The sequence below is a fragment of the Paroedura picta genome, chromosome 4 (assembly GCF_049243985.1).
Source record: "Paroedura picta isolate Pp20150507F chromosome 4, Ppicta_v3.0, whole genome shotgun sequence".
Lineage (NCBI taxonomy): Eukaryota > Metazoa > Chordata > Lepidosauria > Squamata > Gekkonidae > Paroedura > Paroedura picta.
Window position 1 is genome coordinate 59,245,818 of NC_135372.1, and position 27,947 is coordinate 59,273,764.

A 27,947-nucleotide genomic window follows, 5' to 3' on the forward strand; every position below is an offset into this window, starting at 1 on the left:
CTGAGCGCCTGCGGTGACTTCGGCTTCTAGCGCCGCTTCGCGGTTTCTCTTCCGCCATCTTCAGGAGCCTTTTCCCCTCTGACCTCTCACCCGTCGCGGCGCTGCTGGCGGGAAGGCGGGGCTCGGGGCGCCGCGATAGTTTCGGGCTGCGGATGTCGCCAGCCCCGGTCCGGCCAAGAGCGAAGCCTTCCCCGAGGTAAGCGGCGCTGAAGGACGCGCCAAGCAGCCTCTCTGCGCCCCTGGCCGGGGAGGAGCTGAGCGTGGCCTGACGACGCTTAGTCTGGCATAAATATGGCCCTCAGTTGAGCTTACCCTGGAGTCAGCGTGCCGCTAGCCGGCCTGGGATAGATCTGGGGCTGCTTGCAGCTGGATGCCGCCCTTACTTGCCCGGGAGTAAGACTGTAGGGATGGCACTGAAATTTCTCCTTATTTACAGGGATTATTACTATTTAGCGCGCAGTCTGACTTCAGGTCTTAAGAGTAGGTGAACAACAGAAAGAATAACAAGCGGGCGGCTGTCGGCTCCCTAAAAACGAACAAGGTTGAACCGCAGCATAAACTTTTTGCGGATTAGAGACCGCTTCTTTGAGCCTCGGACATTTGATGCCTCATTTTCGTCCATTGATTGTCTCACCTAGAGATCAGGAATTTTGTCCAAAAGCATTCTTGGCACGTGGTGACATAAACCGTGGTCCTCCAGATGTCTATGGACTACAATTCCCATGAACCCCTGCCAGCGTTTGCTGATAGGGGCACATGGGAATTGTAGTCCATGGGCATCTGGAGGACCACAGGTTGACTACCCCTGCATTAAATCAAATTGAGTGATGGATAAGTGGAGCCCCAGATGTCTTTGCATGTTAAGTGGCTTCCCATGTATGGTGACCCTTGTGAACTAACATTCTCCAAAACGTCCTGTCAACAGCCTTGCTCAGGTCTTGCAAGCTGATGGCCTCCTTGATTTAGTGACTAAATTTTAGTCAATCCCTCTCTTGGGTCTTCCTCTTATCTTGCTGCCCTCAACTCTTCCAAGCATTCTTGTCCTTCTTTTAATGTGACCAATGTGTGATAGAAGCTAAAATTACTAAATTGAGACCAACCAGAGTTCAGGCTTGATTTGACCTAGAACCAACTTATTTGCTCATTTGGTGGTCCACTGATATTATTAGGTCCTGTAACAGCATAATCAAGGCATATATGTGTACAGAGCTGACATGTAAATCTGTAAAGGGATTTGTTTCTGGGACTATGCATCTGTTGGGTGATCCATGGTTATTGATGAGAAGTATTATTTTGGTGAGAAGCTTTTAAAATTGGAGGCTACCTATAATCAAGGAAAGTTCTGACACCCAAAGCTGGGGAAAGGGAAATGCCATTTAAACAGAAGGTACCTGGTCACCGATGATTCGTTGAAGTGGTGTAAGTTGTAAGCTACAGATTCCATGTGAGTCTTTTGCACTCACATATTGTCATGTTCCTTGTGGCTGTGCTGGCCAAAGCATTATAGGTATGTTTCAGCCTGTAGTTATTGGCTACATACATTTCTACCACACACAGGATTCCTTTTGGATATACTGCTTGGAAGACATGCAGAGGTAAGGCAAAAGTCAGATTCTGTATGGCAGTGGTCCCCAACCTTTTTATCACCGGGGACCACTCATCGCCTTTTACTGAGGCCCGGTGGGGGCGGTAGTTTACTCCTCTACTCTCAACCACTGCCCTAACGCTCTCTGATCGCTATGGTAATGTTTAAACATCCCTTCAAAATAAGATACAGACATGTCACAACAATGAACATAAGGAACATTTTATTTTCATGGAAATTTTAACTCATGACAATGACAAATCAATGGGAACCCTGAGCTTGTTTCTCTGCAACGAGATAGTCCCATCTGGGAGTGATGGGAGACAAGGACACCCGAAGTGTGTTGTAAAGGGGGGGGGAGAAGGCATCCTTCGGGGCCCACCTCCAATTAGTCAAAGGACCACATGTGGTCCGCAGCCCACAGGTTGGGGATCGCTACTGTATGGGACAGCAGATACATGTAGGGATGGTGTTTGTAGGCCCCAAGTTACCACAAAATGGAAGGAAGCATACTGAGCTGACATCTGATGACACTCTGGTAGAACAATTGTGATATTTGTCAGAACACTGTATTAGATTCCTCAGTTACATAACATTTATTAAATGTATTGAAGCTTGATGTTAAGTACCTTTAGGTGGAATGTTTCATAAGTGAATGATAGAATAAAGTATATCTTATTTGGGTATGTTCTTTAATTTGTGGCAGAGCTTTGCAAGATCAGAAAATAATGGCAAAAGAAGAATTTCGAGACATAGTACAAAGATGTGTAAGTACTTGCTTTGTTAAATTCCACTATGCAACATAAATGAGTTGTTTTAGTAGCCTTTACAGAGATAACACAGTAGAAGAAATCTGATCTTCGTTTCCTGCCCTCTTCTAAACTGGAATGATTACTGTAATCATCCTCAGGGGAATGGTGTGGTTCAGTGGAAGAACCTCTACTTTGTATACTGAAGATTCCAGATTTAGTTCCCAGCATCTTCAGTTAGAAGAAGAAAATAAGAAGAATTCTTTTTATACCAGCTTTTCACTGCCTTAAGGAATCTCAAAATGGCTTACAATCACCTCCCTTCCTCAGCCCACGATAGACGTCCTATGAGGTATATAAGGCTGAGAGAGCTTCTGACAGGACTGCTCTGTTAGAACAGCCTTGTAAGGGCTGTGATGAGCCCAATATGACCCAGCAGCCTGCATGTGGAGGAGCGGGGAATCCAACCCGGCTTGCCAGATTAGGAGCCGCCACTCTTATCCACTACATGGCAGTAGGTGAAGTGAAAGACCTCTACCTGTGATCTTGGAAAGCTACTGTCAGTCTTAGTAGATTTTGATGGATCATTTATCTGAGTCAATGTGTTAAAGCTTTGTAGATGTAACTATAACAAAGTATTTCTGACTGCATTTAAAGAAACACTGAGACAGATGGCATGTGTTTAAAACTGATTTCATATTTATATGCAACTAATGAACCTCTGTGATTTTGATATGAAATTGCATTTTGTCAAGTTATACAATGTGTTTCTGGTAGATTTTATAAATTATAATAAAAACATGTACATGATAATTCTAGCAAATACTGAATGAGGAGGACTTTAAAGGAGAAGATTTTGACCATTTCCAAGCTGCGGGAAAGAAGTGCCTTGAAGAGGGGTATATAGCTGAAGTGTTAGAAATAATTCAAAATGAGAAAAATAAGGTGAGTTAAAGCAACACACAATTATCTACAAGAACTGAAAACTTGAATGCTTGGTAGAAATGTGTCTCCCTCTTGAGGAATGAGAATACTAGTAAGATAGTCCAAGTAATAGCTGTTTTATTAAATAATGTTGAATGATGATTTCTAAGCCCTTACTATAATAGAGAAGGCCATTCATAATTCTGAGCATTTCAAGTTATCAGTACTTGGGCCATTTTGTTACATCAGCTGCTGGACAGTCTCTGCTGGTGATATGGAATATATCATACTGTGTAGCCTGATTAGAAGTATTTCCTAAAATGGAAGTGTATTACCCAAAGCAGAGAGTTAAAAGAATTACAGTTCACATGAACCACCTGCACACAGAGACTAAAACATGACTTTTCAACTTATGGTCATAATGCTGAAATGCGAAACCTATTTCTCATTGTGATAGATTCAGTGTCTGGACTGCGTCAGTTCAAACTGCAGGTAGGACTCGAAAATGCTTTTCCATATGGAAAAGTTCCCTCTCCGACTATAATGACAAGGCTAGGCTAGATTCCTTCTCCCTGACATGCCATTTTTTCATGTGGATGAAATGTTTCTGCATGGAGGATCATTGAGTCATTCCAGCCACCACCTGGAGTCTGAAGTGATAGAGTCCAGATACAGGTGTACCACCACGGTGAGAACTAGGCCTCCTAGGTATTATGCAGCTAGTGAAACCTAGTGGTTCAACTATTGGATTAGCTATGGGCACACTGATCCCACTTGCTCCTCTGTCATGAAGCTCACCTTACGCCAGTCACTTTTCATTAACCTAATCCACCTCATGGTGTTTTACATGGATAAAATGGAGCAAGAGAGAAATCTGTACATTATCCTGAAACCTTTGAATAATGGGTAGGACAAAAATGCAATAAACAAGGAAACTGATTCTTGGAATATAACAGCCCCTACTGGAATACTTTGGAAGTTCATCTCTACACTCAGTTCATTATGTTTGCTCATATAAGACTATTTTCTGGTAAAGTGGGCTTTCAAATCTTTTAATAGGTTATTATCAAAAGCATGGGCTGGAATCTTGTGGGTCCTCTGATCAGATGTATACACGAATATAAAGATGACGTTGAGAGAGATCGCTGCAATATAATATTAGAGAAGTTGGTGGAGGTGAGTCACAATCTCTTCTATTAGGGGAGCAGTGATAAAAGATGTCCTTTAATTTGGTCCTCCAGTGGTGGCAAAGGGGTTTTAGATAGTATTTTTATCTTTTTAAACAATATTTAAACAATATTTAAACAATATTTAAACAATATTTAGGATTCTTTGGGATAGGTAGGGTTGTTTGAGGATAGGGAGAATGGTTATCTGCCTGGGGACTGAGCTGAATTCTGAAGAAGCAGCCACAGGTAAAGGTAAAGGTATCCACTGTGCAAGCACCGAGTCATGTCTGACCCTTGGGGTGACGCCCTCCAGCGTTTTCATGGCAGACTCAATACGGGGTGGTTTGCCAATGCCTTCCCCAGTCATTACCGTTTACCCCCCAGCAAGCTGGGTACTCATTTTACCGACCTCGGAAGGATGGAAGGCTGAGTCAACCTTGAGCCGGCTGCTGGGATTGAACTCCCAGCCTCATGGGCAAAGCTTTCAGACGGCTGCCTTACCACTCTGCGCCACAAGAGGCTCTTTTTGAAGCAGCCATAGGGTTCAATGAATAAGTTGTTTATAATTGTTTGTAAGATGGAAAAGTATCTTGCACCTGAATCTTCTCCCAAATGACTGTGTTATCGTAAAATATATATTGGTTTGTCATATGCTTGTTATCTTACAGATGACAGTGGTGGTTACTATAGGAAGGAAGTGAATGCTCCACACACATTGTATTGCCATTCTCCCCTCTTTTTTCAGCTGTGCAATCCTAAAGAGCTTGTTCTGGGTTTTCTGGAGCAAATTGAACAAACTTCAAAGGAACGGATGTCCCAAACTGTCCTGCTTTTGCTTAAGCCTCTGCAGAAGGGTAAGGCCCTTTTATTTTCTGAACACCAAAATGAACAACTTGACTGTATTAGTTTACTTTTCATAGAAAGCACTTTGAAGTCTGAATACATTCTTGCGTGCATCAAGTGATATACTGTAAGGTTATTGGAAGACATACAAAGGATTATGGTTATTGTCTAAGAATGCTTATCATTTGGAAAGGTATATAGTCTTTAAAGTGCTTTGTAAATAGTCTCCTCACACTGTGAGTGGAGACATGGTTCCTGGTCTGTTGAAGAAAAAATGTTACCCCAAGTACAAATACAGTGTTGGGATACAAATAACAGTGAAACTAATTTGCACATCTTTTATATTTCTCAAACAATAATGATTCATTCTGGATTTGAAACTGAGGGGACTTTCAAATGCAGTTTCTGGTATAGCAGATGTTGAGCTATTGAAAGGAAAAATATAAATCCCACAGGTCACACCAAAAGCCATTTAATAATATAATAATAATAAATGATAATAATCAGTGGTTCCCAAATGTTTTGGGCTGCTACCCCCTTGGTTCCCAGGCCACATCCCTAGTGCCCCCCCCCCAATATATGAACACACACCTCTTTCCTGGCGTTAGATTTACTGCAAATTCAAAATACAGTATATTGCCTACTCGTCTTTTTTGCTGTTTTGATTGGTCATATTTTAGTCTGGGAAAAATATACAAGTGACTCATGTAAAAGTCATTTGTAAAAGCCTCTTTAGGTCCTCATTGGGGAGAGGGATGGAGAGAGAGAGAGAAGGGGGGCTGCCTATGAGAGTTAGTGAGTACAACTCCATATTATGTGCAATTACCTCATAGTTCTTTTTAATACACTTCAACTGCTGATGCTGTGATTCAGAGATGGAGACTAGAGTGGATACATTATTCCTATACTATATTTCCACTGAAAATATCCAGCTGTTTTTATTCCTGCTGGAGAAAATTTACATATACCAGTGCATTTCTCCCCACAAGGGTGAAAGCAGCTTAGGAGTAATGATTTTCAGCAGGAAAATGTGGAGAGCAGAAGGAATTAAACTCCTCTTCCCTCTGCTCCTGCTCTAGATTGCCTTCTAAAATCACAGCCCCTACAGCTGTAATCTGTCCTCAGAAAGATCACTGAACCACACATAATGTGGTAGTTCCACCCTAAGGCATGAACTTCTGTTATATCGACTTCAGATGTTAAGGGCATATGAGTAGCTAAGCTTCAGAGAAACTGACTATAAGCAGAACTCCCTGAAATTCAACATCAGAAACAATTGAAATAGACCCCCTGCCTTCTCTGTTGTTGGTCCAACAGATCTGAAATGTATAATAATTTGAGTTAGTCAGCTAAAATATAGATTTATAATATTTGCTATTTGATTGTTTTTTGCCCTAGTGCTTCTGAAACTTCATCATAGAAATAAAGCATATTCAGTCGGGTTGTCACTGTCTACCATTTTGAACCAGCTCTCCCTTCTGCCAGTACCTTACACAGCACAGCAGCTGCAAGAAGACATGCATGGCCTCTGCCACTGTTGCAATGCTTTAACAGATTTTCTTAGCCCTTTTGTGGATGAAGTTGCTAAGCACATGGAGACCTCAGATAGAGGCTGCAAAGATCTAAAAGAGGAATTGCTAAGCTTGTAAGTATTCTACTTAAGGCGAAAATGGCTATGGAGTGAGGCCTACTAAGGCCAACATTGTACTTTTGACAGCACCAGGGGGTCTCTGCTGCAAAGTAGTAGGACAAGAATTTGGCAAGAAAAATGATGGTTGGAAGATAATGCTTAATGCTTTTCCCCACTCTGCTGCTTCTGGTCACCACATCTCAGTTTATTCTGCTGATCCTGTGAGGCAAAGTTCCCTGACACCCTGCTGCTTTCCAGTTGTTCACCCCTGAAACCGAGAACTATCGCTGTTGTTTTGGACTGAAAAATATATGTATGCCTGGCTTTTGTGGGCTTCAGCTGCTGTAGTTATCAAACCTTTGCCAGATGCATGGTAGGGAAAATGCACATCTTCCTTGTGGAATTTCATCTTTGATTGGAACCTGGTATAATTATCACACAGATTTTCAGAAATCCCTCAGTTGGTCTCCTTTGGGAATCTGATTTTTTTAAATACGGAAATTGGATTTGGGTCTGAAGGGCATAAAGATTTTGTAGCCTTATGGATGCAAGGAAGTAGTTTTGCCTTAGTAGGTTTTCCAGACATGTTATCAGAGTGAGAAGCAGAATTTCCTCTTCCTGAGTACAGTGCCATTTTCTAGATTCTGAGATGTTTTCTTCCCTTCCACATGTCATGTGTTGTAAAATTTATATCACTTTGAATATATTACTAAGGCCATTTAATCTTGCATTCTGCCTTTTTGAGATTTTTCTTGAACTTTTCTATGATTTGCTTAACTACTTTGGTTTTCAGTTGCCTGAAGAGCTTGAAATATCCCTTACTAATGGCAGAACTTGAAAAATTCCCTGAGGAGACTATCGAGCACCCCTTAAGGCAGTTTGCTGCTGAAATACTAGTAAGTGAGGCTTGACTCAGGAGGGCCTTCCCCAATTGTAAAAATAGCTTTTTAGTTCATTGACTTCCTCTTCTGATATAGCAAAATGTATATATGTTTATTTATATGTATTATATATTCAACCGCCCACCCCCCTTGCCCCAAGGAATACAGGGTGGAGAACATGGCACAAGTAGATGGTAGGCATAGTCCCTTCAGATATCTTTGTCCCATACCATTTAAGGTTTTAAAGTTTTTTTTTTTGCCCTATGCTAGGTCCTTTGCAGTTTACAGAAGAGGTATCTTTCAGTGTGGAAAACAATATTATTTCTGAGTTGCATTGTGTGAATTGTCAAACATTCTTTTTGTTTACCAGGGCATTTTGCTGGCTATTAGAGAATTGATTCCCAAAGTATTCCCTCAACATGGATGCAAAAATCAAAACTGGGATAATGAGGACTTAGTGGAAATGGAACAAGAACAGTCAGCAGATTCTTTGGCATGTCTATCTTATATAGTCTTTGTTCAGGACTTTGGAATGAACTATTTTCCAGCAGTTTTCCAGTAAGTAATTACATGCATAATTGCAGGTTAGTAAATTGCCACTTGATTGGTTACCAATGGCATGCACGAATGATCTCCAGACAGGGATATTTTTTTATGTCATTTGTTTGTGGATCAGGAGATCCACAAAGCAAGTATGTGTGAGTTGACTGTTAAAAACAATCATGCACATGCTCTGAGCCAATAATATTTGTTGGCAAAAATTACTTATTACACACTGTGACTTGAGTGAAATATTGATTTAAAAATAAACCTCTTTGGAATAGATTGTGTGAGGCATAAGTTAAAGCTGTTCATGACTCTTTTATTGTAGCCCCTCGTACATTCTGCAGTGCAATATGGTGCACATTCAAGTTCTGCTGGAAAGGTAAAGTAATTAACTCTGTATTTATTTCAGTTTTTATCCTACTTCTGCTCAAGGTCTCAGAACAGGTAACATTTTCAGAAATATACAGTTAAAAAGACCATTTCCGCTTAAGGAATATGTTCCTGGAGAGCCTTCGAATGTTGGCAGGTTTTAGAGTCCCCTCCACATGACGTTGCCTGCATCCCAAGGCTGTCCAGTATCCGGATCGCAATTTGGCCATTTTTAACTAGCGATTTCGGGAATTGTGCATCCCATCGGTGAGCAACCAGGGATAAGACCGTATGGAGGAGGAAACACACAATAGTCTTGGCAGCTTTGTCCCACCCTCGCACCCGCCCTCCCCTCTTCATTTCCTGCTCTGAGTAATTTTTTTTTAATGCCGTGGTCCGTGTTTCAGCACGACCACAAACATAGGTTGTCAGAGGTGAAATAATTTTTTTAAGTGTCCACCTTCTTTTTGGGATCTGCCGGCAAAACAATCCTTTTTCTGTTTTCTGGAGGTGGGAAATGAACTGGGAAAGGGGGGGAGACGGGTGGTCGGGCTGCCTTCTTCCGATCGTACAGAGGTCTGGCCACCTTGTTTTAAAGGCAACCATTTGCACAAAATGTCTTTTTGGGCTTCAGTTACCTGGCCAGCCTTCAAACAACTCGGGCAGACAAAAACAGCCCCATTAGCGTTTTCTGGAGATGGGGAATGGGCTAGGAAAGAGGGAGTTGGGTGATCTGGCAGCCTTTTCTCGATCATACAGGGGTCTGAGCACCTTGTTTTAAAGCCAACCATTTATACAAAATGTCTTCTTTGGCTCCAGGGACCATGTTCAGCATCTCAGAAATCCACCCAGACAGAAATAAACTGCAAAAGAACATGAATTCCAAAAGGAGTGGGCAGGGTGCTGTGTTGTTTTGGAGTTTCTCCATAGCAACACGGCAGTGTTGATTATTATTTAAAAATGCATCTGTGTTGTGGCATGAACAGATAGCAATACGGAAGTGCCTTTTTAAACAATACATATTAATTTTGGGTCTGGGAGGAGAAAGTTTCACGAGAGAACTGCTATGCTGTGATTGGTGGCTTGCCGTGATTGACGAGCCACTTGCGTTTTACCCCTCCGTGCGGAAATGGTCAAAGGTTTAATGGCAACATGTAATTGGGGCATGTAGACCTGGATCTTAACAAATGTAGTGGGAATTCTGCTTGCCACTGCCTTCTTAATGGAGCACCATGGAACTTCATAGTCCTAGCTGCCAAAAGTGTATCTGGTAGAGGGAGTCCATGCAAATCGGGTAGCTATACTTACACAAGTGAAAGTACATCTACTCATGCTAGGAACCCTTTGGATCCAAACCATGACTATGCTTATATGATCTAATTGTGTCTCGTCTTCTTTTTGACACAATATGGTATTTAAGGCAGTGTAACCTGGCCCTGCTTAATACAATAGGTTCCAGAGGAATACAGGACTGCATGTAACCTGTAATTTAAGGGTCAAATTAGATAGAATCATAGAATTATAGAGTTGGAAGGGGCCATACAGGCCAAATTACGTGGCTATCACCATACCACTATTAAGACAGCCTAAACGTGCTATTCAAATGTGTTACTATTCAAAAGCCAGCCTAAATGATCGAGCGTTGCATGCCCTATGGAATCTAAACAAGTCCAGCAGGGCATGAGCGACATCTGGGAGTGCAGTCCACAGGGCAGGGGACACAACTGAGAAAGCCATTCCCCTGATGTCAGCTAACTGAGCCATCCTGGGGCCGGGAACCTGCAGGAGGCCCCTAGATGATGACCAAATGGAGCACGGGTGTTGTAATGGCAGAGGTGTTCCTGTAGATACAAGGGTCCCAGACCGGTAAGGGCTTGGAAGGTTAACATCAACACTTTAAATTTGATGTGGAGACTAATTGGTAGCCAGTGCAGCTGCTGCAGAATTGGAGCAAAATGTCATGAAAACCTTTGTTACACAGCTACTTAGGATGGAGATATGGGGCAAGATATGATCCTTGGGGATAAAGAATGTTTCTGGGTTTCATAAAGACTACTGAAAATTAATTTTAGATTTATATAATCTGACTGCCTCTTTATTTCTTGTAGGAAAGAAGAATCTGTATTATCAAAAGGACTTGTAAGTGTCACTTTTTAAAATAATTATTTTTTATTTATAGTCTCACTCAGAGACTCAAAAGCAGATTACCCAGTGTAAGTCAGTTTTGTTCAATAAAATGGGACATTCGGTAAGCAATGTAATAGGATTAGGATTGCTGAAGCAAAGCCTAACTATTAACATGGCATGTGAAGTGATACAGAAATGAAATAGTAGGATAATGCATATAGCAACAGATATGCACTGTGGTGCAGTCCACAATCCCTTTCCTTTCTTTAAAACATCTTCCTGAAACTTTCCATTGTAATATAGTGTTATTACCTATATAAGAATGCCCTCCTGAATAATTCAGTTTTGCATAGTTTACAGAATGCCACAAGAATGGGAGCCCCCCTGACTCCATTCCATAAAGTGGGGGTTGCAACAGACATGTATGTGTATGGGCAGTTGATCTTGCCCATTGGCAGGGTGGCACTTGCAGAAGGTTCTGCTCACATGAGGAGAGATATCATGGTAGAGCATAGGGGGAGAGCTGTTCTTGCCAACATGAGGGTTGAAGGCCTGAAAAGGTTTTGTATGTGATAGCCAGTTCCTTCTAATGAACCTGGTAACTGAAGGGCAGCCAACACAGAGACTGTGGAATGGGAGCAATGTATATGACTTGCCTAGCTCTTGGTAATAGCTGATCTGTAGCATTTTGCTCCAGCCGGAGTCTCTGAGCTGACTATGTATGGTGCATTACAGTAGTCTAGTCTCGATGTCTCCACGGCACAGGTCCAGGCGGCTGGATGAGCTAAGTCAAGGTGGGGTGGGGGGTCTTCTGGGCTAAACAGAGTTGGAATAAAGCATTTTTTGCACCTGCATTCGCTTGCTTCTCCAGCACTAACGTTGCCCCTAGTTAGCCCCTAGTCAGCTCCTAACCAAGTCGGAATGGGTGGGAAGCACAATATCTTTCAAGATCTCCAGCTTCTCAGCCAGCATTATTTCTGTGTTGCCCAGGTTTAGTTTCAATTTTTTTCACTCTTAGACCGTTTATACACTGGAGGTTTCATGCCGGGCTGCAGGCTGGAGATTTAGTCGTGGCAGGTTGCCCCACCTCTTCCTGCACCCAAACGGGGTAGCATTTGGCTTGGTGCACCTCATCCATCCCTGATTTGTGCTCCTGCATGGGAGCTGGGGCAGTGAAGTTCCCAGTGCATAAACAGTCTTAGACATGTAGCCACAGCAGGCAGGCGGCAGTTCAGGGCTTTTCCAGCATCACCAGAAGAATTGGATAAGGAGATACCGAAGTGGGTGTCATCAGCACATGGATGCCAGCCAAGCCCAGAACTATGAATGATACATCCCAAGGTCTTACGTAGAAGTTGAATAGTGTGCGGGATATGAAACTCCACAGAATAGGTGCATCTGAATTTGGACCCAACTGAAATAGCTGTCTCTGCAATTTGTTAAGCACTGTTACCTAGCAACCAGCCACTATTGCTCTGAATGATGGTTGCTGGGAAGCTGGACTAATTGCTGTTGAAGTAAATGAAGACAGTGTTTGTTGGGTTATGCCCTGTGTTTCCACATATGAACTTCTGGTATCTTGGGACATGCTGCCCTAAACTATGCAGCTGTTTTAATCAAGGTGATCACGGTAGGTGTCTGAAAGCATCCTTATACCATAGTGATTCTAATTGTACTGGCTTGCAGATTAAGGATGAATAGATTCTTCCAGCACCGTCCCAGATATTCAGATTTTTGATACAAGGTTTCACTGATGGGCTGATTGTATACAGGAGGCTTGATGTTCAGTTGCTCAGGTCACCATAGAGTTACTTTATTTTCTTCTATATGGATGGTTGCTAAGTAAACAGTGGTGCTTGGGGGCAGTAATTGCAGGTCACGACAGGATCCTCACCTCCAGGGATCCCATGAAGTGCCCGGTATGTTTTTTGTGTGGCACATTTGATGATTTGCCACTCTAAGATCTTTGGTTCACAAGCTTTGCACACTCTGCAATTCAAAGTGACAGGTGTTTTGCTAGTTGAAAGCAACAAGGACTTCAAAGTTTAAATGCATGTCTGACTAACCAGTCCTGGAGGCCCTGCCAAAAGTAAAATGGCACTTTGCTCACTTCAGGAGCTCTGTTGCACACTCAAGTACTGTGATGGGCAGATGTGGAATTCAGCACCCATAATGGTTCCCTTGTTCTTTTCTGCAATATTTAATTTGTAGGATCTGTTGGAGAGCTGTCTACTAAGGCTGGAAGATAATAGCCTTCTCCTTCAGTATTTGGAGTTCAAAAGCTTTATTTCAATGCCTCAGGTAATGCAAAAAGCCTTCAGCTTTAATTGTGCACCACACAGTTTATACTCTGTGTAGGTATTTCCCTTAATGTATTGAGAGGAATTTAGACAGAACATATTTACTCAGTACTTTAATGTAGTTCATTAAACAGGCTGATATGAAAACATTTCCAAAAAGCCACAAGTGGGAGTTTTAAAAGAACTTAGTTTTTCAGATTTTTTTAATGTCTGCTACCTTCCTGCATGACAATGAATTTGTTTAAAATGTAATGAATCTATGAAACAGTAGAAGAGCAGAAAGAAACTTCTTACTCAAACCTCTGACTGCCAGTCCTAGGAGACAGCATCATGGGAAAGCCTGGGCCTCTGAGCCCCGTTTCCTGCCAGCCCAAGGTTGCTGGATGGGCACAGTGTGATACAGGATGCCGGACTGGATGGACCAGTGGTGTGATCCAGTAGGGCTGTTCAATTGTACGTGCTTCAAGTTCAAACACCAGTTCAGCTTCTAAATTTCAAGAACTCGTAAACAGGTTGAGGGGCTGCAGTGGGGAAGGAGCAAAGTTGCTCGCTCTTACTTCTTCTGTCCGTAGACCTCTGCTCATATACGAGGCAGGAAGAAATGATTTTTTCTCCTCCCCACTGCAACTTCCTCACTCATGTGGCTATAAGGCCACACAGTACCCACTATCACAAACATAAACTTAGCCTGAGCCATAAACAATTGCTGGGGGAAGGAGAAAGACCATCAGCAGAAGAGATCCCACCCAGCACCATCAGTGTACGTGGCACTTTACAGAGTTCACCCCTCCCAAGAAGCTTACAATTTTAAGTTGGCATAAGGGAGGTAACAAAAGGAGGAGAGGGAGAGGGAGACAGGTAGGGAACGGATATATACTATTTTTAGCTATGTGTACTTAACACAAAAGAGCCTCTTGTGGCGCAGAGTGTTAAGGCAGCAGTCATGCAGTCTGAAGCTGTTTGCCCATGAGGCTGGGAGTTCGATCCCAGCAACTGGCTCAAGGTTGACTCAGCCTTCCATCCTTCCGAGGTCGGTAAAATGAGTACCCAGCTTGCTGGGGGGTAAATGGTAATGACTGGGGAAGGCACTGGCAAACCACCCCGTATTGAGTCTGCCATGAAAACGCTGGAGGGCGTCACCCCAAGGGTCAGACATGACCCGGTGCTTGCACAGGGGATACCTTTACCTTTAGCTTTACTTAACACAACTTCAGTGGAGAATGGAATTATGCTTAAAGCTTCACAGAAATTGTGGACTTTGAAAAGAAATGCAAAGGAAGTGAGAGGAAGTGCAGCACATAGACAAAAAGGGCATCGAGGGAAAGAGGGCAGAATTGTTTGAGGGAGCAGGGGACTTCTGGATAGCTGAAAGTAGTAGAGGGGTAAAAGTCTCAAACAGGTACATCTGGATGGAGACCAGAAAAATGGGAAAAATAAAATGTGGGATATCCTTCTGTGTTTGACATAGGATATCCCAGGCAAGCCCATACCTGGATAGCCCAGGCAAGCCCAAACCTGTCAAATCTTGGAAGCTAAGCAGGGCTGAGCCTGATTTGTATTTGGATGGGAGACCTCCAAATATTTGAATGGATTTCTTTGAAGGAACACTAGGGGGCATAGCACAGAGGCAGGCAATGACAAACTACCTCCCGGCATCTCATGCCTGGCTGCGAAACATTCCTCAGTTCTCCAGGCTACACTGTACACATTATAAGATAAATAAATAAATGACATACGAACTCCAGCCTCAACCCTTGCATGTTTGTTAAATAGGGAAAACACGAGGTAGATTGTAATGGGACTTCTGAAATGAGGCTCCCTGAATACTGGGCTTATCATCATAGTTTTAATAACACATTTGAATATTTTAAAACAAAAATGGACTAGAAGAGGTCTTTCTAGTCCCAAAAATGGGTCTTTCTATTGTGATATTTTGATCATAGGTTGAAATGGTTTGCATTCAAATAGGGGCAGATGCAGAATTCTACTCTTACAACATCCTTTGTGAGGGTCCCAACAGGAAATCTTAGCAGCATGACCATATTCATCCAAAATCTTCACATGAGCAAGGCATGTTACTTTGGAAGAAACTGCTGGATAATTTTTTTCCCAAACACTTGACAGCAGTCTTAAGGCTGCCCCCTGATAGAATACAATATCTGAGTTAATGTCTTTCACTCTGTCACTCTCTCCTTAATCCACTTTTCTATGCCTTTATTGCAGCTTGTACACTTACAAGATCACTTACTCCCCTGACCCCTCCAATATGTATGTGTGCAGTAGTGTGGCTTAAGGATGGAGTTACAGCTTTACAACTCTGTTTCCTTATATTTGTGAGTTGAAGTTGGTTCCTTTTTTCAACAGCATTTTAAATGATATTTGCTTGCAACTGGATATTTTGTGGAAAATGTTGTATATAATTTGTATTTTTTATTGTAGGATATGGTTAAAGTGATGACCCTATGTCCTTTTGAACCTCTGGTACGTAACTGAGTTCTGTGTGATTGTTAAGTGTTGTTTCTTAAACAAAACCTAACGCTTCATTTTTTTTCTGTGTAGAGAAAGAAGAGCTTAAAGCTTTTACAGCTCTATATAAACAAATTTGAGGAAGAAGGAAAATACACTTTGTTCAGGTATGCCTTGTTTTGTGAAGTTGCCAGAAAATTGAAATCATACAAGCTATTCATTTTATTACCAAGTTAGTGAACGTAAATTAGAGTACTCCAGAAATGTCAGTTCTAGTTAATGGTAATACACAAAACATGACATAATCTTTCCTGCTCTCTTGTGTTTCAGGTGTCTATTGAAGACAAGTAACCATTCTGGTGTGGAAGCATACATTATCCAAAATATTAAAAATCAGATTGATTTATCTTTAAAGGTGAGGAGATTATTGAGGGCCAAGCAATCAGAAATGTACTGTTGTACAATAAAATTACCATCCATGTGCACATGCTTTTGCATGTTTGCTATTGGGGCATAATGCTGATTTTCTGTTTATATGACTACCCCTCACACTTGATAGGACTCCTTTGTGCTCAGGAATAAGAAAGGTGACTAAGAGAAAAGTGCAAAGGAGTCCATCTTGAAAAAGTTGCTAGAAACAGTTATGATGTATTTGTTAAGCTGTGCCAACTTTCTGTGCTAGAAGCCCCTTAAAGAGCCCCAGCTGGAGGCTAGCATCCCCAGCCAGGTCAGGGGTGCCAGCCCCAGGTGGGACCTGGAGAACTCCCAGAATGAAAGCGCCTCTCCAGACTGCAGACCCTGGGCTAGTCACAGTCCTGTTAAAAACTGTTCTTACAGAGCTCTCTCAGTCTCACCTACCTCGCAGGGTGTCTGTTGTGGGGAGAGGAAGGGAAGACTGTTATAAGCCACTCTGAGACTCCTTTGGGCAGTGAAAAGCAGGGTATAAAAACCAACTCTTCTTCTACTGGGAAGGTGCTACTGGGAAAAAGTGTCTCCCTCCCTCTCCACATGTTCCCATGACCTCATGGTGCTTTTCTACAGTTTCTTCATCTTCCATGCCACTGGTCTCAAATTTGCTTTGTTGTGATGGTCTTGGAAAGACTGGAAAGGGAATGTCTGCATCTTCTCAGTCCCACCCACATCAGAAAATAAAAACAAATAAGGCCTTAGCTACCAAAAATGCAAGATGACCACAGTAAAAGGATAGACAATTATAATTGTTATTATTTTGATTCCTGCATTTCTGGAACTAGCTCAATCACAATATTAATGCAGCTACTGACTGCACAAAAAATGTATCACAATTTTTTTCCCTGCATGTTATGTTGTTTTTCAGAGTGCAAAGATTTGTACGTGTTTTACTGGACTCCAGCTGGTTTCGCTGTTAGACACTGTGTTCTCACTTCCTGAAGGAGCTGAAACTGATCTTCTCCAAAACTCTGACAGGTGAGATGCAGTGAGCATCATAACTGAAATATTTTGCTGAGGATTCTTTCATTATTGAGTGACCTTCCTTGAGGCTTTTAAGACAGCTGGCAGTTAAGATGTTTGCTAATGCCTGCACAAGAATAATTATGGCATGGTTATCAGAGCTCCTCTGCAAGTAGCCAGGTGTATATCAGATTTGATTAGAAGACTCAAAATAGCCAAAGAAATGTACAGTTCATGGAATCTGCCTCCTGGCTATGCTCTTGTTATTCATGACTTATTTTAGCTTTCCTTTAGTATGAGTCAGAGAGCAAAGCATGCAACTTGTATGTTTGGGACAGGAATCAAAACCATACCAACCGCTGCACTCCACAGAGCCATTGCAGTGATTGAAAACTTCCAGAAATGTCTTTTTTTTTGGGGGGGGGGGGCAGACATTTTCATTTGATGGAGGAATTATAGGTTGGAGTTGAATGGAAGTGTGATACCATTTGGCAAGTTATGCAGGGTCTTGTTTTCCTCATCTGGTTTCTTCCTGAGGCACAAAACCCTGTTCAGCTAATAGGAGGTTATCTTTGGGCCTGTTGAATGACCAGTAGAAGTCATGGGGCTTCCCGATCTCCCTGGAAGGTAATAAGTGGTACTAAGATGATTGGGAATAAAAGTATCTTATGCTCTGGTAGACCTTATTTTAATGAGGAGATGATGGGCTTGTCTTTGGTAACCTCTGGGGAATCCTGTGTGTGTAGCTGGGGATGGATGATGGCCATGGAAGAGCAAGGGAGAAAGCTAGGTACATTGGTGACACTGAAAAGACTACTTTTTTGTTGAAGGTAAATTGCATTAGAGTCTGAATGAGTCCTTGCCATTTTTATGTATTTTAACCATGTGGTGCACTACCCTGAGCCCATTATGAGAGAGAGGCAGGATAAAAACCCAACAAATAAATAAATACCACATATACTCGCATATAAGCAGAGTTTTTCTGCCCATTTTAAGCTGAAAAAGTCCCCCTCGGCTTATATGCGGGTATTTAAAAAACAGCTTCCATACGAGACAGGAGGGTGGAGGTAGGAGACAAGTATACTTGCCTGAACAAGCAGAGGTACGAACAGTAGAGATACAGCAAGCCTGGGAGGGAAAGAGCAGTCACCGCCTCCCCCCCTCACTGCCTTAACAAGGCTAGTATGCGCTGCAGGAAGCTCTGAAGCCTCTGTCTCAGAGGGAGAGCAGGGAGCAGAAGAAGGAAACGCCCCTAGAGGAAGGAATAAAGGCAAGCAGGGTCAGAGGGTAAGAGGAGGGAGGAGGAGGGTGGGAAGAAAAGGGAAAAAAATCCTGCCCAAAACGGGAGGGGGTGAGAGGAGGAAAAGGAGAAAAGCCACTATCCAAACACCACCCTCGGCTTATATGTGAGTCAATAAGTTTTTCTAGCATTTTGTGGTGTAATTAGGTACCTCGGCTTATATGCAGGTCGAGTATATACGGTATTTTTAAAATAGATAGTTGGCTGCATTTAGTACAAGTTCTTGGACCCTTTAGACTGTGGATAGCTTGCCAGCTTTCCTGGCACTCTAAGGGCTTATTTGGATACAACTAGCTGTAGCAACTTTGAAATGTTCTAAAAGTTTATTGTCTTCCCAAGAATTTCTACAGCAGAGAAAGGGTTGACCAACTGACTTTTTTCTTTGCATTCTAACATCATTTGTTTCACAACTTGCAAGAAAATCATTATATCTGTTTGTGCCTTAAGTGATGAATTCTTCATATATAATTCACAGGATTATGGCATCTCTAAATCTGCTGAGATATTTAGTAATTAAAGATAATGAAAATGACAATAAAGTAAGTGATAATGGATTTTTAAAAATTATAAAGCGCTGCGTGTGTTTGAGAAGCAATGAAATATGTTGGTGTTATTGAAGCTTTATGAAGAGTAGTACCATTCAAATACATTGCTTAATTACTGTTAACCATGATTGAGCTTTTTACTTTTTCATCTACATGCCACAGAAACTCAGATTAGAATTTTTCAGTAAGTAATTTTTCAGTAAGGCTAATTTTTCAGTAACTATCTGCATGCAGTTGTCTCGATAGATCATTAAGCTTAAACACTACCCAGAATTTTGAAAAAAAAATTGTTACAATGTGTCTCTGTACAAACCCTTCAGATTTTTAAAGCTCCTTTCTCTTTTTTAAGTAAGCCACTTTATCACACAGCTTGAAACAACTGTATTCTTCCAGCTCGCAGGAAGAAAAATTATGGTAGTGTCAAGCTTCATTCATGAGTGTTTTGACAACCTTGCCTTGAATCATTTATTTTTAGTCCTGAATGAGGATGAAGATTCCTTGATTCTGCAGCTGCATTCTCTAAGCATGTCAACCAGGGGTAGTCAAACTGCGGCCCTCCAGATGCCCATGGACTACAATTGCCATGGGAATTGTAGTCCATGGACATCTGGAGGGCCGCAGTTTGACTACCCCTGATGTCAACAGTGCTGTTGGTATTTGAGCTGAATTCCTCCCTCCCTGCTGAAGCAGTAGCAAAAATGATGATTCTCTCAGTTTATCAAAACCCATTTTCAGCACTCTGTGATAAATATCAGTTCCACTGCAAGAGAGCCTCATTATCATCTTCCCATAGCCCAAGTAAAATTATTTGAAAATGCCCCCTGGTATTTTCTCTTCTGGAATCTGTCCTGCAGCACGTAACATATCTTTCGTTATACAAGATGTGAAATATCAGCTTCTTGTTGTGTCAAGATGATGGCTGGGCTAAAAGTTTAGCTTTGCAAGCAAAGCACTTGAGATTAGTGAGCATGAAAAAGGAGAAGTAATCAGATCACAGTTTTATAATTACTTGTGAATATGATGTACTGATCGGTCATCGTGAGCTAAATTCTATTCTGCTGGAGGTCAAATAGCTTTTAGCATAGTGAATACAGTCCACTTTTGAAGATTTCATTCTGATCTGGTATAGTTGGGATTGCTTGAGCAATAGACGTACATTAATCTCTGTTTGTGTCTTATTTAATACTGCCTTGTTTATTTGTATTTATTTGTAGGCCTTGCAGCTTATTCTAGTTTTCTGAGCCTGCAGGCACCTTTGGAATTCTGACACACACTGTTGGGCACAGTCACCAGATAACACCCACAAAATGCCTTTTGCTAGAGGCAGAATCAGCCACAAAATGGTTGATGTAGTTTACTTTCAGTCCCACAATGAAGATCTTTGCACTGTTGAGGCAGCTGGTGTCAAAACAATATTTTAAAAAATGTGCACAGCAAATAAAATTTCCAGTGGCCAATCAGAAGCCCAGCTGGGTAAAATCCCACTTGGCTCAGCCCACTTTCTAAAACCACTTGGAAGGCACCAGGAGAAGTGTTGGTGGGCACCACAATGGGACCCTCAAGCTACAATAAAAAATAGTTAACATTTTACTTATGTTCTCCCCTAGTAATCCTCCATGCTTCAGTTTTACGCATTGTTTTAAATAAACAATAAAAATATTTTCTTAAAGTAAGATTGCCATGGATATTTAGTTGTACTTCACAGGATGTTACAGTCTGATCCTAACTATATTTATTCACAAGTAAAACACACTGATTTTAACATAGTTTAATTCCAAATATGATCATGTATCTTATGTTCCATTAAAATCGGTGGGATTTAAATAGAAATTCAGTGACCTAAATTTGGATTATTCCCTTATGCTGTTCTTTCTGAAATTGTGGGGTAGTATATAGAAGAAGAAGTGAGTTGGTTCTTATATGCCACATTTCTCTACCTGAAGGAGTCACAAAGCAGCTTACATTCCCCTTCCCTTCCCTCTCCCCACAACAGACACCTGTGAGGTAGGTGAGGCTGAGAGAGCCCTGATATTACTGCTTGGTCAGAACAGCTTTATCAGTTCTGTGGTGAGCCCAAAGTCACCCAGCTGGCTGCATATGGGGGAGGAATGGGGAATCATATCTGGCTCACCGGATTAGAAGTCAGTGCTCCTAACCACTGCAATAACTATTACACTACACTGTTAAACTAGACTGTTTCAAAAGTATGCAAGTCCTTTTGGCTCCAGTGTTACTGATACACACTAAGGCCATTTACACATTAGGAGACACACCCTGTTTTAGGCTCACTTTGAATTTCCTTTAGATGCTGCAAGTCAACTCTAGCCTTTCCACATTTGGTTTCTGCACTGAGTCCGAAGGAGGCAGCTTCCCTTCCCCTTTTCCAAAAATGTGATTTTTGCAAAGTGGTGTCTGCCTGCACCTTTGTTTTCATTGCGCCTCTTAATCCCACCATTCTGTGCTGTTGATCGTCTCCCCCACCTTCCCCCTAAAGTGTCCCAACCAATTTTTTAAAAAACCTATAACATTATAACATCATAACACTTATGTGTAAGACTTGTTTTTTTAACTCAGGAACAGCATTGTTACATGATAACCCCTTTAAAAACAGTCTTGCAGTCTTACACAGCAGCATTATGATGTTATAACTCAGTTTTAATATATATATTATATATATATATATATATATATACACACACACATACACACACACACACACACACACACACACACATTTGGGCTATAGGAGCTTTTGGATATTACTGATTTTTGGCTATTACTGATTATCAATGGTGCCGTCTCATAGTTAAACTCAGCAGCAGAGAATAAGATTTGGATTTTAGTGATTTTTCTCTGCCCCTATCCCTGTAGAAATGAGCCTCTTGTGGCGCAGAGTGGTAAGGCAGCCGTCTGACAGCTTTGCCCATGAGGCTGGGAGTTCAATCCCAGCAGCCGGCTCAAGGTTGACTTAGCCTTCCATCCTTCCGAGGTCGGTAAAGTGAGTACCCAGCTTGCTGGGGGGTAAATGGTAATGACTGGGGAAGGCACTGGCAAACCACCCCGTATTGAGTCTGCCATGAAAACGCTAGAGGGCGTCACCCCAAGGGTCAGACATGACTCGGTGCTTGCACAGGGGGTACCTTTACCTTTACCTTATCCCTGTAGGAAGTGGTATTTTTACTCAGCACTTGAGCTTTGCAGTGACATAAAACATTACAAAAGACACAGCTGCAAGAGCAAGCCAATTCCTGACACCTAATTTTCTCTCTCTTCTATATCACGCCTACTGCAACCCACTGGTGCTCCAGCTCCAAACTCAGCTTGGCGGTAGATTTTCACTGAAACAAATTATGATCGATCATGCTGGGGGTTTCTTTTCTTTTTGCATGCTTATATTCTCTGTTGCATTGTGGTGGACAAGTGTTCTAAGGGAGATATTTGTATATCATTTTTGCCACACGCTTGACGTCTGATTTTTATTTCCTAGCAGCTGAAGAGTATTTTCTGTGCATACATAGTTGAGCTGAGATTTATTGCATATAAAAACACCACTGTAACTTGGTATGATTTTAGTTTGGTGACTGTACTTCATTAGTAGGAAGGGAAAGCAGCTATTTCTAAAAGCACTATCAGATTCTCTGTCAGTGAGGAGTGGCATGACAGCCAGCTTGGTGTATGGGTTACGAACACGGACTTCTGATCTGGTGAGCCCAGTTTGATTCCCCGCTCCCTCACATGCAACCAGCTGGGTGACCTTGAACTTGCCACAGCACTGATAAAGCTGTTCTGACAGAGCAGTAATATCAGGGCTCTCTCAGCCTCACCTACCTCACAGGGTCTCTGTTGTGGGGAGAGGAAAGGGAAGGCGATTGTAAGCCACTTTGAGACTCCTGGTATTGAAAAGCAGCATATAAGAACCTCCTCCTCCTTCTTGTTAAACCAAAGCAAATAAAATGGAACCTTGTTTGGCTTCTGGTATATTTTTGCAGTGAAGTCTTCCTCTCTGACCTACTGCTAATGCTGCATACAGAACTGCTACTGAGCCTCATCTTGGCTTGCTTCCTGTATTTGTTCCTCACTTTTTTCCCTAAATGGACCCAAAGGGGATTATGCCATTAAAAGAAATAGAAAGGGCATACACTTTGTTAAAAAGAGTATGAAAGTCTTCCAATTTACTTAAAAACAAGCATGCACCCAAAAATTGTAGCTCATCTCCCAGCTTCCTGCTCCTAGCATTGATACGCCTAGGGGAGTGACTCAAGTCTGCATGCAACAGAGGATTTCCTATACTTTTGTCAATGTCATGCGAAAGGAATTCTCCTATGCTGCAGTAAAACTCTTTCTGGATTTGCTGGAGGAATAAAAGAATCGCACAAGGTTTCAGAGCAGTACTGTTTGGGCAGTGAGAAGATAAAGGAATTAAAATTATTTTGAATATAATAAAAGTAATCCCCTTGCCCTTACTTTGACAGTAGCCACCTAAAAAGCAAGCTGTAAGTGGCTTGCAGTTTGTGACCCACCAACCAAAGCATAGCCCATCAGTCAAATCTGAGGTCCAGTAAACCTCCAGTTTTGGCCTGAAAGAAGCAGTGGTTGTCAAGTACCTGCTACATCGATTTGTTTTTTGAAAGATGGACTAGTCAGTGGGTCATGAATGTCCTGTTCTATAAAATGTCCTAAAAGGCACAGTGAAAACAAGGGGAGGCCTAGATTTGGGGACAATAATCCTTTGATTGGGGGGGGAGGTTATGCAGCAGATTACAATGTAAGTCAATATTAAATTTTTCAACTTCCATTATGTAGTTGAAGAACACATTCACTGAAGCCCTGTGATCTTGTTCATCAAAATAAACTTTACTTTTTTTTTTTTACTAGACCTGCATATGGACAGAACTTACCAAGATTGAGCAAAATTTCTTGAAGCCCTTACACACTGGACTTAATATGTCGAGGGCACATTATGAAGCAGAAATAAAGAATAAGAAAGAGAATAAAAGAGGTTAGTTAACTTAATTTGCACTTTAAAAAACCAAATAAACGAGAGTGGTAAAGGATGTTTGGATTGTTAACAGATGTGCTTGGAATAAAGTGCACTTGAAGAGACAGTGACTCGTGGAGCACCTTGTCACCCTGTTTTGGTAGGATCTTGACCTGTTCACCTGGAGAGTTTTAAGTTGGAAGGGTGGTGACATGGGCCTGAGCTTTAGACCTGCTGCTGTTATCTGCATGTAAAACATACTTGTCCAGTCTGTTTAACCAAACCTTAGTGTTGTCATCTCAGTCTTCAAAGTGCAGAACAACTCAATACTAGAGTATGCTGTTTCCATGACCTCATGGTTTCTTAACATGATTGGTCGAAAGATGGAAGCATACAGCATTAAAGGATTGGGGAAACCCTCCTTTTCTTCAGTATGGTTGTCAGGAACCACTGTGTCACTGTTGGATTCAAGTCTCAGGAGGGATACCAGCCCATGCAAGGAGTTGGTGAAGAAAACAGTGTGCTGTACTGATTATTTGATTCTTTCCTGTTTGTAGAGTCCCACATGTCTAAGAAAATTTGCTCTGTAACAGTAGCTGGGGCAAAGATGCCTGCGATGACAACTGAAATGGAACTTCAGGTAGGTGATTGGGTTGCAGTGAAACTCATCAGATGCAGAAAGAGAGACTTGAAGATTTAGAACTATACTGGGGAATGGGAAACTAGTAAATGTTTATATATAACCTGAGAAATAACATACATTTCCCTTAATATTTCAGGTTCTGCACTCGGCTCTCTTCACATTTGACTTAATAGAGAGTGTTCTGGCCAGGGTAGAAGAACTCATTGAAGTCAAAACAAAAATAGCAGCTGAAGCAAGTACTGGGGTCAAATGAAAGTTTGCTACACCAGTTATGTTTCACATTATGCATTTCATTCTGACTTAGTGGACTAAATAACAAGCTTTAATTATGTGCAAAGTAGTATGCACACTGGCTACTAGAAGAGAAAGCCCAAGGCATTTTAATTTTGGAGGGTTTCATCTTGGTAATTAAAGGAGGGTTTTTTTTTTTTTTTGCATAGTAGAATGTTAACTGGGGTTACATAGTCCCAGCATGTGTGTACACTTGGTTTAGCTTTTTAAAATGCAAACACTGTCCCAAAATATAGTGCAGTTTAGTCCTTTGACCTCTGCTTTTGGCTGGCAAAACTGGAGGCATGCACAAGAGTTTGAGGCTTCATGACGCACAACAGTACTCCATGATACTTTGTCACAGTTATATAAATTATATATTTTTGTGGAAAAATAAGCAGGAATGGAAACAGGCCTTTGATGGAAGTCGAAGGTAACTTGTTACTCTTAGTGGGCTTCGTACAAGAAACAGCTCCAAAAGACTCTCCTGCAGGTTTGTGTACAGCCTGTTCTAGCACCCTCTCTGCTGTCAATGAAAGCACTTCCTATGCAGAATTTCAAGTTATCCGTATATCAGATTCTTGATGTAGTTTCATCTGTGGATACTTCAGTTTGCGAATTGGGTCTGTGTAGAGAGAAATGAAGAACTTTCTGCAAACGTGTGGAACTTGTGGAACATTGTAGAAAAATCCAAAAAGATGAAAAATGGGGCAAACTGAACTGCTGGTATGGCCTCATCAATCCTCTTCATGCTGGAGGAAATAGATGGATGGGGATACCTGACAGGTGCCACCACAGGCAGGTTAAAGAGAAGGATCAGGAATGCCCCCACCACAACCATTACTTAAAGGTAGACAGGAAGAGCAGGAACTACCATGTTAGCCACAGAAGGACAATAATACATGTGGCTGGGCAAGAGATTTCATGGGTCCTCCATTTGTAGGGTATAATATAATTTCAAGGAAAAACAGAAACAGAGATCAGTTGCCATGCTTCTGTTATTTCGTGTCCTCATGCAGAGTAGCCATGCAATTATGGGATGATGCCCCAAATATGGTGAAGGGGACCAAAAATGCACCTATGCTGCCATTAATAAGACTTTCTGGCAGTGAGATGAAGCAAACTTGGAATTAGTAACTGTTTCAGAGTGTTTTTTTAGTGAACTGGAGTTGAACTTTGAATCAAAACTGAACCTTTAATCACAAACAGTGGGTAGCAATTTTTAAAAAGAGAATCATCCTAGTGCCTGGCCAGTGATCTTCTTGAGAGGTGGGGCAGGCAGCTCTCTGCTCCAGCTATGTTTGGAGAAAATGTATTTCCTAGTGAGCTGTTTGAAAAAGGAGGAACCAAAGAGATTAATTGGCGGTACCTAGGACTGCTAGTCGGCCGATAAGAAGGTCTCAGGGTAGAGAGTTCTGCACTTCCTTCTTGCTACCAATTTCCCATATCTAAAGAGGGTAAATAAAGTTATTTTCCAGTTTTACTAATTTAGTGGCGCTTCTGGAACAAGAATATAGAGCCATAGGGAGGTGATATTGTTAAAAGGAATGGCAGCTATGAGGAGGGAGAAGAAAGGGAGTTCAAAATTGTGTTCACTGTAGGCAAAGTGATGTTAATAAACATCTAGGGAAGAAAAGGAACTGTAACATTGTTGATATTTCATATAATTCAATAACTAGTTTATATCCCAAGAAACTGTAAACAAGGCTTATTTAAAAAAATCAAATAAGCAATAAGTATTGATTCTATCCTGGGAGTCTTCTCTTATAGTGGCCAGAGGGGAAAAAATTTGGCCCAACTACCTGGTGTCAGGGATTGTAACCAAGTGATTGAGAAATCAATCATGTTAGAACTGCTAAAACATTTCTACTCCTACCTCACATTTCCAATTGAGCTCCCAACTCATTTTACAGACTTACTTAGCAAGCAAATAATGTGAGAATATCCTTCATGAAATGTATTTAAAGCAATCCAGTGTGTTTGGATCAGTTACTGGACATGGTTAAAAAACCAGAAATGAACTCAAATGTGTAATGGTTTAGGCCCTACCTTTCTGGAGTTGTAGTTCAGAAACTGGAATGGCCAAGATCACTTGAGAGTGCTTTGGGAATAGGCCTGTGCTATAAAAGGGCATGATATACGGCAATGTTGTATCACATGCTTGCAAGCTTTAACAGGTACTGGACTAACACCTTCCAGCAAGGGAGATAAGTGGGTCATCCCCTTGAGTAAAACTTGAACGTGAATTGATATTGCAAATCAGCTATTTTGGAACCAGGTAAATTTCTCTGTACAAAATTGCCTGGTCATTCCTGGAGATGCATTCCTGAGACAGCCTGGAATGTAGGAGTTGGTAGGTAGCATTCATTGATTTGTATTCAAGAGCTATTCTTTCCAAAGAGATGTTTATTTCAATTCATGAGGGAAGTGTCAACAAGAAAAAAATCAGTTGAAATACAGCTGGGTAAACAACTAGCTTGCTATAAACTGCATCATGCACATGTTGCTCTTCTGTGCCCTTGAATAATGAATGCTCTTTTGTAATGTTACTTATGAGACTATTTGAATACCAGTTTTCACTCAGAGCTTAAATATGCTCATAATACAGTATTTATTGTTCATATTCTTTAATGTCGAAAGACAAATAAAACTTTAAATGAACTCTAATGTGTCTTTGCTTCTTATGCATGAAACATTCTGGACTCTTTTGTAGGGGATTTTTGAAATTAAGATATTATGTTGTAAACAAGTAAAAGCAAAGTTTTAATCAAACATCTAACTAGTGTTTAATAAGTTATAATCAAGCTGGCTCTGATGAAGCATCTTCCAAACCGGACTTTGTTCTACAATCTGTGTTTTTGCCATTAGCATTCTATAGCGAATGCTGTCCAAATATGGTTTTGAAGTCGTCTTTTGAGGGGAAAAAGAAATACAACAGGTTACATCATATGTTAATTACATAAATAGTCCATTGGTTCATTTATTTCATTGGTTCATTTATTTCAGCATTGTCAGCTCTATCAGGCAGTGTCCGCAGCAGAGAGAGAGAGAGAACTCAGTATTCTTTTAAACAGAGATGCCAGGGATAGATTCTGAGACTGCTCACATGCTAAGCAGGTGTTCTGACATTCCTTCTGAATTGGGAGTCTTTTCATTTACTCAGGAACAATCCAGAACTGAAGCAGAAAAAG

At 41.4% G+C, this 27,947-nt stretch overlaps 3 protein-coding genes across 10 annotated transcripts in view; 1 reads left to right on the forward strand and 2 right to left on the reverse strand.

Annotated features, from left to right (window-relative positions):
• The window catches only part of RPAP2 (RNA polymerase II associated protein 2), a 49,468-nt gene extending 49,291 nt beyond the window's left edge, over positions 1-177 (reverse strand). The window contains exon 1 of the mRNA XM_077333014.1: positions 1-177. Within this exon, the coding sequence (XP_077189129.1) occupies positions 1-58 (58 nt within the window). The 5' untranslated portion in view covers positions 59-177.
• Positions 64-27,417, forward strand: GLMN (glomulin, FKBP associated protein). Its single transcript, XM_077333013.1, has 19 exons — positions 64-196; positions 2,292-2,352; positions 3,154-3,279; positions 4,318-4,434; positions 5,173-5,281; positions 6,669-6,915; positions 7,694-7,796; positions 8,152-8,339; positions 8,653-8,706; positions 10,805-10,835; positions 13,035-13,124; positions 15,563-15,604; positions 15,683-15,756; positions 15,920-16,004; positions 16,926-17,035; positions 18,796-18,859; positions 23,741-23,864; positions 24,401-24,483; positions 24,623-27,417. Exons 1-19 carry the CDS (start codon positions 153-155, stop codon positions 24,737-24,739), a joined length of 1,869 nt encoding a protein of 622 aa, XP_077189128.1. The 5' UTR covers positions 64-152; the 3' UTR covers positions 24,740-27,417.
• C4H1orf146 (chromosome 4 C1orf146 homolog) overlaps positions 16,989-27,947 on the reverse strand; it is a 30,673-nt gene continuing 19,714 nt past the window's right edge. For 7 of the 8 annotated variants that reach the window (XM_077333021.1, XM_077333017.1, XM_077333018.1 and 4 more), the window contains one exon: positions 16,989-17,147. In XM_077333021.1, coding sequence (XP_077189136.1) covers positions 16,989-17,147 — 159 coding nt within the window. Of the gene's footprint in view, positions 17,148-27,366; positions 27,667-27,947 lie in introns of those variants that run through there. The other variant, XM_077333023.1, reaches the window with a different exon arrangement.